Source organism: Procambarus clarkii, chromosome 67 (genome assembly GCF_040958095.1).
Source record: "Procambarus clarkii isolate CNS0578487 chromosome 67, FALCON_Pclarkii_2.0, whole genome shotgun sequence".
In the NCBI taxonomy this organism is placed as follows: Eukaryota; Metazoa; Arthropoda; class Malacostraca; order Decapoda; family Cambaridae; genus Procambarus; species Procambarus clarkii.
The window spans coordinates 17,288,234-17,303,548 of NC_091216.1; the positions used below are offsets into that span (position 1 = coordinate 17,288,234).

At 58.0% G+C, this 15,315-nt stretch overlaps 3 protein-coding genes across 3 annotated transcripts in view; 1 reads left to right on the forward strand and 2 right to left on the reverse strand.

The window, feature by feature from the left end:
- The window catches only part of LOC123767553 (CD82 antigen), a 690,815-nt gene that overhangs the window by 207,742 nt on the left and 467,758 nt on the right, over positions 1–15,315 (reverse strand). The gene's annotated exons all lie outside the window — the stretch shown is intronic.
- The window catches only part of LOC123767767 (uncharacterized), a 672,233-nt gene that overhangs the window by 35,602 nt on the left and 621,316 nt on the right, over positions 1–15,315 (forward strand). The window lies entirely within an intron of this gene.
- On the reverse strand, positions 4,190–9,332 carry LOC123767867 (circumsporozoite protein-like). Its single transcript, XM_045757915.2, has 2 exons — positions 9,311–9,332; positions 4,190–4,827 (listed from the first exon to the last, which is right to left on the reverse strand). The coding sequence occupies exons 1-2, from the start codon at positions 9,330–9,332 to the stop codon at positions 4,190–4,192; spliced, it is 660 nt and encodes a 219-aa protein (XP_045613871.2).

Consider the following 15,315-nt stretch of genomic DNA (forward strand, 5'->3'; position numbering starts at 1 on the left):
CTGGCTCTGTTGCTCCTTCCCCTCCCGTTTCAGTGCTTGCGCCTCCTGTTCCTGCTATGGAGGTTTCTTTGGCCCCTGCTTCCCTTTCGGTTGCTGCTCTTGCTGGGGTGCGCTCCCCTCTTTCTACTCCCCCTCTTCCTGCTGCTGTCCTTGACTGCTCCTCTCCGTTGTCTCCTCCTCTTCCTCCTCCTCCTCCTCCTCCTCCTCCTCCGGACCCTGCCCGCCCACCTCTGATCTGTTCTCCCGTTTCCTTCCCTCCGTCTTTGCTCAGTTTACCCATGCCCCCTAACCCTGACTTTGCTGACCCTGATCCCGACCCTGATATTCTTTAACGTGCTCTGTTGCTCTTTCGCCTTTGTTTCTTCCTTGTTCTCTGTTTTTGTCCTTTCTCTTCTCGTCGTTGTCCATTCTTCAATGGAACGTTCGAGGTTATTACGCCAATTTCCTCGAACTCCAACTTCTGATTTCGCGGTTTTCGCCCCTTTGTGTCTGTCTCCAGGAGCCAATGCTTGGTGCTCGTCCTGGTCGTTTTCGTGGCTATTCCTTTCTCTCCCCCCCCCCCCCCCAGCCATTGCTGGGGCTTCTAATTCTTCTGCTCTCTTGATTCGGGCTGATGTTCCCTTTGTTCCTTTACTTTTTCCTTCGCCTCTCCATTGTTCTGCTGCTCGTATCTTTGTGGGGAAATGGTACACAGTTTGTTCCATTTATCTCCCCCCGAGTGTCCCGCTCTCTCTTCCTGATTTGAAACACCTCCTAGACTCCTTGCCGGAGCCTGTGCTCCTGCTGGGTGACTTCAATTGTCGTCATTCTCTTTGGGGTGACGTTCTGACGAATACCCGGGGTCGCCTCCTTGAGCCGTTTCTCCTCTCTTCTTCCCTGTCTCTTCTGAATTCTGGTGAGCCCACTCATTTGGACTCTCGAACTCGCACCCTTTCTTGTCTTGATCTTTCTCTCTGCTCTTCTTCTCTTTACTTAGATTTCACGTGGCAGGTTCTTGATGACCTCCATGGAAGTGATCATTTCCCCATCCTTGTTTCCTTTTTCTCTTTTCGCCCTTCCCTCTCTTTCCCTAGGTGGCAGTTTGCTAAGGCGGACTGGACCCTATTTTCCCTCAGTGCTGCTCTCTCTGACCTCTCCCTTCTGCCCCTCTCTCGCGCTCTCCTCCTTTTTCATGACACTGTCTTCAACGCTGCCCTCCGCTCTATTCCTCGCTCTTCCTCTCGGGGTCCACGGAAGTGCGTTCCCTGGTGGAATGCGGACTGTGCTCGGGCTGTCCGCTGTAAGCGTGCAGCCTGGAAGAGGCACCACCGTAGGCAGACGACAGATTCTTTTCTTTTCTTTCGGAAAGCGAGTGCGGTGGCCCGTAGGGCCATCCGTACGGCTAAACGTGAATGTTGGGCATCTTATGTCTCAACAATTACGTCCGAAACCCCTCTGGCCCAGATCTGGAAGCGTATCCGCAAGATAGCGGGTAAGTTCGTTCCCGATGTTTCTCCGGTCCTTCACCTCCATGATACTCTTGTGGCGGACCCGTTGCAGGTCGCTTCCGAACTGGGTTCCCACTTTTCTTCTGTTAGCTCTGGTCTTCATCTTCCCCAATCTTTTCTTCTTCGTAAACCTGTCCTTGAGTCTCGTCCTTTAGATTTCTGCACTCATCTTCAGCTTCCCTATAATGATCCCTTCTCTCTCTCTGAACTTCGTTCTGCCCTGGCCCTCTGCGGTTCTACGGCGGCGGGCTCCGATGGTATTCATTATGAGATGCTTCGCCATCTCCCTCCGAGCACGTCTCAGTATTTACTGAGTCTGTATAATCGGATCTGGGAGTCGTCGTCAGTCCCTGAGGACTGGCTCGATGCCGTTGTCCTCCCTGTTCGCAAACCGGGGTCTCTGGGTACTTCCCCTAAGGACTTTCGCCCTATTGCTCTCACAAGTTGTGTCTGCAAACTCTTTGAACGTATGGTTAACGTTTGTCTGATGTGGTTCCTGGAACACCATCACCTCCTCTCCCCTTCTCAATTTGGTTTCCGCAAGTGCCGCAGCACGACAGATGTCCTGGTGAACTTGGAGGTCTATATTCGTACTGCTTTTGCTGCGAAGACCTCCGTTGTTGCCGTCCTTTTTGACCTAGAAAAGGCTTATGACACCACTTGGCGTTATCATATCCTATCTCAACTTCATTCTTTTGGCCTTCGTGGTCATCTCCCTCTCTTTCTCCGCAGCTTCCTCTCTCGTCGTTCCTTTCGGGTGCGCCTTGGTACCGCTCTCTCTCCCTCCTTTCAGCAATACGAAGGTGTGCCCCAGGGTAGTGTTCTGAGCACTACTCTTTTTCTGGTTGCCCTCAATGGTCTTCTTTCCTCTCTTCCTTCTGGTGTCTTCTCCACTCTCTATGTCGATGATCTTACCCTTTGTTGTCAGGGTGATGATTCGCCTCTCCTTCAACGCCGGCTTCAACTTGCCATTGATGCCGTGTCGTCTTGGGCCACAGGTCATGGCTTCAAGTTCTCTACTTCTAAGACTTGTGCCATGACTTTTACGCGGAAACGGGTTGTTCTTCGTCCCTCTTTGTCACTTTATGGTCATCCCTTTGAATACAAAGATTCCGCGAAGCTTTTGGGGTTATTTCTTGACACTCGTTTGTCTTGGTCTCCCCATATCTCTTACCTCCGTGTTGAGTGCTCTAAGGCCCTTACCCTCCTTCGGGTCTTGTCCCATACTTCTTGGGGGGCAGATAGGCGCACTCTCCTTGCTTTACATTCCTCTCTCGTCCTGTCTAAGCTCGATTATGGTTGCCCTGCTTACTCGTCTGCTTCTCCTTCTACTCCGTCTGGATGCTTTGCACCATACTGGGTTGCGTCTCAGTTCTGGTGCCTTTCGTTCGACTCCCATCCTTAGCTTGTATGTTGACACTGGCTTCCTGTCTCTCCAGGACCGCCGTGATCGCTACTGTCTTCGCTATCTTGCGCGGTCCTTACAACATCCTTCCTCTCGCCTCTGTCGTGCTTTAACTTTTACCCCTCCTGCGGTTCCTGTTCCTCTTCACCACCTCCCTCTTTCTGTCCGGTTATCTCGCCTACAGGATTCTCTTTCCGTTCGTATTTCTGATGTTTCTCCTCGTGTTGTTCCTTCTTTGCCCCCGTGGAGGGTACCTCTTCCGCGGTTTTGTACATCCTTGACCCGTATCACTAAAGCTTTTACCCCTCCTACGGTTCTCAAACGCCTTTTCCTCGAGCACTTTTCTTCTCACTCCCGCTCCGTTTCTGTCTTCACCGATGGGTCTAAGTCAATGGACGGTGTTGGCTACTCTGTTGTTTTTCCTGATCGCACTTATATGTGTCGCTTGCCTCCGGAGACTAGCATCTTTACAGCGGAACTTTATACTATTCTCTATGCTCTTCGTCTCCTGCTTTCTCGTTGTCAGTCTTCCTTTGTGGTTGTTGTTGACTCTCGTAGTGCCCTCATGGCTCTCGGGTCCTTTAATCCGGTTCATCCAGTAGTTGTCGAGATCCAGCATTGGCTGTTTCTCGTTCACAGTAAATTTAAGTCGGTTGAGTTTTGTTGGGTTCCCAGCCATATTGGTGTGTCTTTAAATGAGCGTGCGGATGCTGCTGCCAAGGAAGCTGTCCGCTCTTGTCCCATCTCTCGCAAAGGCATTCCGTATTCCGACTTTTACCCGGTTATCCATTCCTCAGTCCTTACCCGTTGGCAGGCTTCTTGGTTGTCTGTTACTGGTAACAAGCTACGTACTCTTAAATGTTGTGTTTCCTCGTGGCCGTCCTCCTTCCACCGTAACCGGCGGTGGGAAACAGCTCTGGCGAGGTTGCGTATTGGCCATACTCGCTTAACCCATGGTCACTTGATGGAGCGCCGCCCTGCTCCTTATTGTCCTAGTTGCATCGTCCCTCTTACGGTCGTGCATGTCCTTCTTGAATGTCCTGACTTCCAGGACGAGCGTGTGTCTTGCTTTCCGACCGCCCCTCGCGGTCACCTGTCCCTCGATAGAATTCTTGGTGACTCGGATACTTTTGATATCGTTCGCCTTATGCGTTTTTGTTCTCGTATTGGCATCCTTGGTGATATTTAGCGCCCTCTGATTATTTTGCGTACTTGATGGTGCTACATAGCCTTCCCGGTTTGGTGCCTTCTTTTGATAATTACTTACTTACTTGTTGGTCGTCGGTTAATGGGTTGGTTAGGGTGGAGGTGGGTTGAGGGGTGGGTTAAGGGGTGGGTTGAGGGCTGGGTTAAGGGGTGGGTTGAGGGGTGGGTTAAGGGCTGGGTTGAGGGCTGGGTTAAGGGCTGGGTTGAGGGCTGGGTTAAGGACTGGGTTAAGGGCTGGGTTGAGGGCTGGGTTAAGGGCTGGGTTAAGGGCTGGGTTGAGGGGTGGGTTAAGGGCTGGGTTGAGGGGTGGGTTGAGGGCTGGGTTAAGGGCTGGGTTGAGGGCTGGGTTAAGGGCTGGGTTAAGGGCTGGGTAGAGGGCTGGGTTGAGGGGTGGGTTAAGGGCTGGGTTGAGGGGTGGGTTAAGGGCTGGGTTGAGGGCTGGGTTGAGGGCTGGGTTAAGGGCTGGGTTAAGGGCTGGGTTGAGGGCTGGGTTAAGGGCTGGGTTAAGGGCTGGGTAGAGGGCTGGGTTGAGGGGTGGGTTAAGGGCTGGGTTGAGGGCTGGGTTAAGGGCTGGGTTGAGGGCTGGGTTAAGGGCTGGGTTGAGGGCTGGGTAGAGGGCTGGGTTGAGGGCTGGGTTGAGGGCTGGGTTGAGGGATGGGTTAAGGGCTGGGTTGAGGGGAACATACAGCAGGGGGACAAAGGCCGGGGTGATGAAGGGCGGACTTTGATCTGACCTTTACGCTTCACCGTACATCAAAGGCTTAATTTTTGTCGCGTTATGAATATTTCCCCAACACTGGTGGAGCACCGTGTCCCCAACACTGGTGGAGCACCGTGCCCCCAACACTGGTGGAGCACCGTGTCCCCAACACTGGTGGAGCACCGTGCCCCCAACACTGGTGGAGCACCGTGTCCCCAACACTGGTGGAGCACCGTGCCCCCAACACTGGTGGAGCACCGTGCTCCCAACACTGGTGGAGCACCGTGCTCCCAACACTGGTGGAGCACCGTGTCCCCAACACTGGTGGAGCACCGTGCCCCCAACACTGGTGGAGCACCGTGCTCCCAACACTGGTGGAGCACCGTGCCCCCAACACTGGTGGAGCACCGTGCTCCCAACACTGGTGGAGCACCGTGTCCCCAACACTGGTGGAGCACCGTCCCCCCAACACTGGTGGAGCACCGTGCTCCCAACACTGGTGGAACACCGTGCCCCCAACACTGGTGGAGCACCGTCCCCCCAACACTGGTGGAGCACCGTGCCCCCAACACTGGTGGAGCACCGTCCCCCCAACACTGGTGGAGCACCGTCCCCCCAACACTGGTGGAGCACAGTGCCCCCAACACTGGTGGAGCACAGTGCCCCCAACACTGGTGGAGCACCGTGTCCCCAACACTGGTGGAGCACCGTCCCCCCAACACTGGTGGAGCACCGTGCTCCCAACACTGGTGGAACACCGTGCCCCCAACACTGGTGGAGCACCGTGCCCCCAACACTGGTGGAACACCGTGCCCCCAACACTGGTGGAGCACCGTGCCCCCAACACTGGTGGAGCACCGTGCCCCCCAACACTGGTGGAGCACCGTGCTCCCAACACTGGTGGAGCACCGTGCCCCCAACACTGGTGGAACACCGTGCCCCCAACACTGGTGGAGCACCGTGCTCCCAACACTGGTGGGGGGGTACTGTGGGCCTGCGGGCCGCTCCAAGCAACAGCCTGGTGGACCAAGTTATCACAAGTCGAGTCTGGCCTCGGGCCGCGCTCGGGGAGTAGAAGAACTCCGGAAACCTTCTCCAGGTAACTCACACACCCGTCACACACCCGTCACACTATATACCCTCCCACCACCCACCCAGGCATCTCCCCCCCACAAACGTAGCACAAACCTTCCCACCACAAGCCCCGTCCACCCACACACACCTTCCCACCACAAGCCCCGTCCACCCACACACACCTTCCCACCACAAGCCCCGTCCACCCACACACACCTTCCCACCACAAGCCCCGTCCACCCACACACACCCTTCCCACCACAAGCCCCGTCCACCCACACACACCTTCCCACCACAAGCCCCGTCCACCCACACACACCTTCCCACCACAAGCCCCGTCCACCCACACCCACCTTCCCACCACAAGCCCCGTCCACCCACACCCACCTTCCCACCACAAGCCCCGCCCACCCACACACACCTTCCCACCACAAGCACCGTCCACCCACACACACCTTCCCACCACAAGCCCCGTCCACCCACACCCACCTTCCCACCACAAGCCCCGTCCACCCACACCCACCTTCCCACCACAAGCCCCGTCCACCCACCCACACACCCTTCCCACTGCAAGCCCCGTCCACCCACACACACCTTCCCACCACAAGCCCCGTCCACCCACACACACACACCCTTCCCACCACAAGCCCCGTCCACCCACACCCCCCTTCCCACCACAAGCCCCGTCCACCCACACACACACCCTTCCCACCACAAGCCCCGTCCACCCACACACACCTTCCCACCACAAGCCCCGTCCACCCACACACACACCCTTCCCACCACAAGCCCCGTCCACCCGCACACACCTTCCCACCACAAGCCCCGTCCACCCACACCCACCTTCCCACCACAAGCCCCGTCCACCCACACCCACCTTCCGACTGCAAGCCCCGTCCACCCACACACACACCTTCCCACCACAAGCCCCGTCCACCCACACACACCTTCCCACCACAAGCACCGTCCACCCACACCCACCTTCCCACCACAAGCCCCGTCCACCCACACCCCCCTTCCCACCACAAGCCCCGTCCACCCACACACACACCCTTCCCACCACAAGCCCCGTCCACCCACACACACCTTCCCACCACAAGCCCCGTCCACCCACACACACACCCTTCCCACCACAAGCCCCGTCCACCCGCACACACCTTCCCACCACAAGTCCCGTCCACCCACACCCACCTTCCCACCACAAGCCCCGTCCACCCACACCCACCTTCCGACTGCAAGCCCCGTCCACCCACACACACACCTTCCCACCACAAGCCCCGTCCACCCACACACACCTTCCCACCACAAGCACCGTCCACCCACACCCATCTTCCCACCACAAGCACCGTCCACCCACACCCACCTTCCCACCACAAGCCCCGTCCACCCACACCCCCCTTCCCACCACAAGCCCCGTCCACCCACACCCCCCTTCCCACCACAAGCCCCGTCCACCCACACCCACCTTCCCACCACAAGCCCCGTCCACCCACACCCCCCTTCCCACCACAAGCCCCGTCCACCCACACCCCCCTTCCCACCACAAGCCCTGTCCACCCACACACACACCTTCCCACCACAAGCACCGTCCACCCACACCCACCTTCCGACTGCAAGCCCCGTCCACCCACACACACACCTTCCCACCACAAGCCCCGTCCACCCACACACACCTTCCCACCACAAGCCCCGTCCACCCACACACACACCCTTCCCACCACAAGCCCCGTCCACCCACACCCCCCTTCCCACCACAAGCCCCGTCCACCCACACACACCTTCCCACCACAAGCCCCGTCCACCCACACACACACCTTCCCACCACAAGCCCCGTCCACCCGCACACACCTTCCCACCACAAGCCCCGTCCACCCACACACACCTTCCCACCACAAGCCCAGTCCACCCACACCCACCTTCCCACCACAAGCCCCGTCCACCCACACCCCCCTTCCCACCACAAGCCCCGTCCACCCACACACACACCCTTCCCACCACAAGCCCCGTCCACCCACACCCCCCTTCCCACCACAAGCCCCGTCCACCCACACACACACCTTCCCACCACAAGCCCCGTCCACCCACACACACACCCTTCCCACCACAAGCCCCGTCCACCCACACCCACCTTCCCACCACAAGCCCCGTCCACCCACACACACCTTCCCACCACAAGCACCGTCCACCCACCCACACCTTCCCACCACAAGCCCCGTCCACCCACACCCACCTTCCCACCACAAGCCCCGTCCACCCACACACACCTTCCCACCACAAGCCCCGTCCACCCACACCCACCTTCCCACCACAAGCACCGTCCACCCACACCCCCCTTCCCACCACAAGCACCGTCCACCCACTTACACACCCTTCCCACCACAAGTCCCGTCCACCCACCCACACCCCCCTTCCCACCACAAGCCCCGTCCACCCACACCCACCTTCCCTCCAAAAGCCCCGTCCACCCACACACACCCTTCCCACCACAAGCCCCGTCCACCCACACACACCTTCCCACCACAAGCACCGTCCACCCACACCCCCCTTCCCACCACAAGCCCCGTCCACCCACACCCACCTTCCCACCACAAGCCCCGTCCACCCACACACACCTTCCCACCACAAGCACCGTCCACCCACACCCACCTTCCCACCACAAGCTCCGTCCACCCACACCCCCCTTCCCACCACAAGCCCCGTCCACCCACACCCACCTTCCCACCACAAGCACCGTCCACCCACACACACCTTCCCACCACAAGCCCCGTCCACCCACACCCACCTTCCCACCACAAGCCCCGTCCACCCACACACACCTTCCCACCACAAGCCCCGTCCACCCACACACACACCCTTCCCACCACAAGCCCCGTCCACCCGCACACACCTTCCCACCACAAGCCCCGTCCACCCACACACACCTTCCCACCACAAGCCCCGTCCACCCACACACACACCCTTCCCACCACAAGCCCCGTCCACCCGCACACACCTTCCCACCACAAGCCCCGTCCACCCACACCCACCTTCCCACCACAAGCCCCGTCCACCCACACCCACTTTCCGACTGCAAGCCCCGTCCACCAACACACACACCTTCCCACCACAAGCCCCGCCCACCCACACACACCTTCCCACCACAAGCACCGTCCACCCACACACACCTTCCCACCACAAGCCCCGTCCACCCGCACACACCTTCCCACCACAAGCACCGTCCACCCACACCCACCTTCCCACCACAAGCCCCGTCCACCCACACCCACCTTCCCACCACAAGCCCCGTCCACCCACACCCACCTTCCCACCACAAGCCCCGTCCACCCACACCCACCTTCCCACCACAAGCCCCGTCCACCCACACCCACCTTCCCACCACAAGCCCCGTCCACCCACACACACCCTTCCCATTTATGTAGGTCAATGTCAAGAGCATACCAATTATGAGCAGTATTGGCATTTTTAGTCCATTTTCATAATAGTGTTTGTATATAACAATGGGGTCCGGGAGTACCCTCAACGTCGGCTGGTTACTGACGCTACGTCACGGCGGTGTTGGTGCCGGACACCTCCAACCTCAGCATTGTCCTCAGTTACTGTCTCACCACAGACGTGGCCATACATCTGTACAGTGGGTGGGTGGTGAAGATTACGTTACCCAAGACGTGGCACGGGCATGAATAGCCCGGAATATACAGTGGTAACTGGTACATCTTCTATATAAGTAAAAATGTAAAAGGATGAGGGGACGAGGGAGGGGGGAATGGTGGGGAGGACGAGGGGACGGGGGAGGGGGGAATGGTGGGGAGGACGAGGGGACGGGGGAGGGGGGGAATGGTGGGGAGTTCGCCTAAAATATAAGATATATGAGCTAGGACGTCCTGAGAGATATACTGCTACTCTCTGCAGCTTTATAGACAACAGAACTGCTAGGCTTAATATTGGCAGCTACTTGGGTGACGTAATAGAACTGAAAAGTGGAGTACCACAAGCTGCCTCTCCCCCACTCTATTCAACATATACACAGCTGACCTACCCCAACCCCAACATGGAGAATACATCACATACGCTGACGATGTCACCCAAATAATATGCCAACCGGGCCCATCAAAGCCGCTACTAGCCGACAAGACCAAGGCGGCAATTGAACTCATAAACAACTTTGAGAAGCAATGGAAAATTAGCACAAAGAAAAGTTTCAGATAATACACATTGCGAAAAGAAACCCGGACCCCATAATCCTTGACAACCAGCCGATCCAATATGCGGAGGTAGGCAGAATACTGGGACTTATGATAAATAGAACAGGGATACAAATTCATGTAAGGGACCGACTAAACAAAGCCAAAGCAGCCTTAGAAAAACTGAGAAGATTCCGAAGCCTCAGTACTAACATTCAGATCCACCTATATAAGGCTCTAGTTCGGCCGCATCTAGAGTATCCCCCAGTACCACTACACACCATAAAGAAAACTAACATGCAGAAACTGCAAGCAGTACAAAATAAGGCGCTAAGGAGAGCAGCAAAACACCGTCCACCATATGATCAGACAATCCAGGAGCTCCATGAACTCCTGAACATACAGCCACTAAACATCAGACTGCAGCACCAAGCCATCAGGGTGTGGAACACCACCGAAATGTTAGAGGACCCAATGTTAGAAAGATTACTCCAAGATGAGATGCCCTCCTCCCACAGCTGGTGACCCAAGAGCCGCAATCCTTCCCCCTATAATTGGAAAAAAATGAGTATGTATGTGTATATATATCCTTTACTTTATAGATCCTTTACTGCTAGAATCCACTCAGTAAAACATCTAAACTACTGGGACCGACTAAAGAGCCTAAATCTGTATTCCCTTGAGCGCAGGCGGGATACATAAAAATCTATACGTGGAAAATAATTGAGGGGCTGGTCCCAAACCTGCACACAGAAATAACATCACATGAGACCAGAAGACATGGCAGGATGTGCAGAATACCCCCGTTGAAGAGCAGAGGTGCAACAGGTACTCTGAGAGAGAACTATCAACATCAGAGGCCCGAGACTGTTCAACACGCTTCCACTACACATAAGGGGCATAACTGGCCGACCCCTCACAGTGTTCAAGAGAGAACTTGACAAACTTTGGAAAACACCTCCAAAGGTATCCTTTGGAGGTATCTTCCAAATATACCTTCCGGGGCTTTACCAGATACTTTCCGGAGCTTAGCGTCTCCGCGGCCCGGTCGTCGACCAGGCCTCCTGGTTGCTGGACTGATCAACCAGGCTGTTGGACGCGGCTGCTCGCAGCCAGACGTATGAGTCACAGCCTGGTTGATCAATCTAGCAACCAGGAGGCCTTGTCGACGACCGGGCCGCGGGGACGCTAAGCCCCGGAAGCACCTCAAGGTAACCTCAAGGTATATAAATTTGTATATGTATATGTATATGCGAACAAGCCTCCATATAATATAGATATATCATAAGTATATGTATGAATAACTCAATAAATAATAATAATAAAATAAATAGCCTTAAACAGAACAACATGTGTGGAAGCATCGGAGTGTGTATATATGAATGCTACACAGTATTCATCTATGGACATCCATATATGGTGAAACACATGTGAAGAACCTCTCACACACTCACAGCTCCCTGGCAAGAGGGAGCCAGCTTAGCTTAGCTGCCAACATCCACACATCGTGTCAGCAAGGCGGACAGCCCGCCTGCTTTCATACCTCTCACTGTATTTCCCACTTCTATACTTCCCTTCACCTATGCCTCTCCTTCCTCTTTACTCCCCCCCCCCGGCCAAAGTGGGGAGGACGAGGGGACAGGGGAGTGGGGGAATGAATGGTATATATATATAATATATATATATATATATATATATATATATATATATATATATATATATATATATATATATAAATATATATATATAAATATATATATATATATATATATATATATATATATATATATATATATATATATATATATATAAAGTTATATAGAAAACAAAACAGAAAGCGGGACAGTACGTCACTTTCGCCAGCCGCTTCCATTTTCTAGTGCGACGATTTTGGGCCGTATGTAACGCATACGAGCGAAAAGCGACGTTCTTTGTAAGAGGGCAGGTTGGTCTGCCATCTCGCGGGAGTAAGTAGCGCAGTCCTCACCCCCCCTCCCCCCGGTGATCAAGGAATGAGTAGCCTTCCCTCTGGTCGTGTTAAGAGAGGTGGCTCGTTAACAGTGACAAGTGGAGGGACGATTGGGCACGGCTCATCGGCAGTGTCCGTGCTTTAATGTCTGTGTTGAGCGGCGCCGTGGCGGGCACGACCCCCATGTGAGGCTCCTGGACACGGGGAGCAGTGGAGCGGGGGACGGGAGAGGCTGGTCTGTGTGGGGGGCCCTGGTCTGTGTGGGAGGCCTGGTCTGTGTTGGGGTCCCTGGTCTGTGTGGGAGGCCTGGTCTGTGTGGGGGGGCCTGGTCTGTGTGGGGGGCCCTGGTCTGTGTGGGAGGCCTGGTCTGTGTGGGGGGCCCTGGTCTGTGTGGGGGGCCCTGGTCTGTGTGGGGGGCCTGGTCTGTGTGGGGGGCCCTGGTCCTGTGTGGGGGGCCTGGTCTGTGTGGGGGGCCTGGTCTGTGTGGGGGGCCCTGGTCTGTGTGGGGGGCCCTGGTCTGTGTGGGGGCCCTGGTCTGTGTGGGGGGCCTGGTCTGTGTGGGGGGGCCCTGGTCTGTGTGGGAGGCCCTGGTCTGTGTGGGGGGCCCTGGTCTGTGTGGGAGGCCCTGGTCTGTGTGGGAGGCCTGGTCTGTGTGGGGGGCCCTGGTCTGTGTGGGGGGCCCTGGTCTGTGTGGGGGGCCCTGGTCTGTGTGGGAGGCCCTGGTCTGTGTGGGAGGCCTGGTCTGTGTGGGGGGGCCCTGGTCTGTGTGGGGGGCCCTGGTCTGTGTGGGAGGCCCTGGTCTGTGTGGGGGGCCCTGGTCTGTGTGGGGGTCCCTGGTCTGTGAGGGGGGCCTGGTCTGTGTGGGAGGCCCTGGTCTGTGTGGGGGGCCCTGGTCTGTGTGGGGGGCCCTGGTCTGTGTGGGAGGCCTGGTCTGTGTGGGGGGCCCTGGTCTGTGTGGGGGGCCTGGTCTGTGTGGGAGGCCCTGGTCTGTGTGGGGGGCCCTGGTCTGTGTGGGAGGCCTGGTCTGTGTGGGGGGCCCTGGTCTGTGTGGGAGGCCTGGTCTGTGTGGGAGGCCTGGTCTGTGTGGGGGGGCCCTGGTCTGTGTGGGGGGCCTGGTCTGTGTGGGAGGCCTGGTCTGTGTGGGAGGCCTGGTCTGTGTGGGGGGCCCTGGTCTGTGTGGGAGGCCTGGTCTGTGTGGGGGGCCCTGGTCTGTGTGGGAGGACTGGTCTGTGTGGGGGGCCCTGGTCTGTGTGGGGGGCCTGGTCTGTGTGGGGGGCCCTGGTCTATGTGGGAGGCCTGGTCTGTGTGGGGGGCCCTGGTCTGTGTGGGAGGACTGGTCTGTGTGGGTGGCCTGGTCTGTGTGGGGGGCCTGGTCTGTGTGGGAGGACTGGTCTGTGTGGGGGCCCTGGTCTGTGTGGGGGGCCTGGTCTGTGTGGGGGGCCCTGGTCTGTGTGGGGGCCCTGGTCTGTGTGGGAGGCCTGGTCTGTGTGGGGGGCCCTGGTCTGTGTGGGAGGCCTGGTCTGTGTGGGGGGCCCTGGTCTGTGTGGGAGGACTGGTCTGTGTGGGGGGCCCTGGTCTGTGTGGGAGGACTGGTCTGTGTGGGGGGCCTGGTCTGTGTGGGAGGACTGGTCTGTGTGGGGGGCCCTGGTCTGTGTGGGAGGACTGGTCTGTGTGGGGGGCCTGGTCTGTGTGGGTGGCCTGGTCTGTGGGGGTGGCCTGGTCTGTGTGGGGGGCCCTGGTCTGTGTGGGAGGCCTGGTCTGTGTGGGAGGACTGGTCTGTGTGGGAGACCTGGTCTGTGTGGGTGGCCTGGTCTGTGTGGGAGACCTGGTCTGTGTGGGGGGCCCTGGTCTGTGTGGGGGGCCTGGTCTGTGTGGGGGGCCTGGTCTGTGTGGGAGACCTGGTCTGTGTGGGGGGACTGGTCTGTGTGGGGGGCCCTGGTCTGTGTGGGAGGCCTGGTCTGTGTGGGGGGCCCTGGTCTGTGTGGGAGACCTGGTCTGTGTGGGAGGCCTGGTCTGTGTGGGAGACCTGGTCTGTGTGGGAGGCCTGGTCTGTGTGGGGGGACTGGTCTGTGTGGGGGGACTGGTCTGTGTGGGGGGACTGGTCTGTGTGGGTGGCCTGGTCTGTGTGGGGGGGACTGGTCTGTGTGGGGGGCCTGGTCTGTGTGGGGGGCCTGGTCTGTGTGGGGGGACTGGTCTGTGTGGGAGGCCTGGTCTGTGTGGGAGACCTGGTCTGTGTGGGGGGCCTGGTCTGTGTGGGGGGCCTGGTCTGTGTGGGGGGCCTGGTCTGTGTGGGTGGCCTGGTCTGTGTGGGGGGCCTGGTCTGTGTGGGAGGCCTGGTCTGTGTGGGGGGACTGGTCTGTGTGGGAGGCCTGGTCTGTGTGGGGGGACTGGTCTGTGTGGGAGGCCTGGTCTGTGTGGGGGGACTGGTCTGTGTGGGGGGCCTGGTCTGTGTGGGGGGCCTGGTCTGTGTGGGAGACCTGGTCTGTGTGGGAGGCCTGGTCTGTGTGGGGGGCCTGGTCTGTGTGGGGGGGCCTAGTCTTTGTGGAAGGCCTGGTCTGTGTGGGGGGACTGGTCTGTGTGGGGGGCCTGGTCTGTGTGGGGGGCCTGGTCTGTGTGGGGGGCCTGGTCTGTGTGGGTGGCCTGGTCTGTGTGGGGGGACTGGTCTGTGTGGGGGGCCTGGTCTGTGTGGGAGACCTGGTCTGTGTGGGAGACCTGGTCTGTGTGGGGGGACTGGTCTGTGTGGGGGCCTGGTCTGTGTGGGGGCCTGGTCTGTGTGGGGGGCCTGGTCTGTGTGGGGGGCCTGGTCTGTGTGGGGGGCCTGGTCTGTGTGGGGGGACTGGTCTGTGTGGGAGGACTGGTCTGTGTGGGGGGACTGGTCTGTGTGGGGGGACTGGTCTGTGTGGGGGCCTGGTCTGTGTGGGGGCCAGGTCTGTGTGGGGGGCCTGGTCTGTGTGGGGGGCCTGGTCTGTGTGGGGGGCCTGGTCTGTGTGGGGGGACTGGTCTGTGTGGGAGGACTGGTCTGTGTGGGAGACCTGGTCTGTGTGGGGGGCCTGGTCTGTGTGGGAGACCTGGTCTGTGTGGGGGGCCTGGTCTGTGTGGGAGACCTGGTCTGTGTGTTTACTAGTTGTGTTTACTAGCAACTGTTTTACTAACTACTTTTTTTTTTTTTTTTTTTCCCACACCACACACACACACACCCCAGGAAGCAGCCCGTGACAGCTGACTAACACCCAGGTACCTATTTACTGCTAGGTAACAGGGGCACTTAGGGTGAAAGAAACTTTGCCCATTTG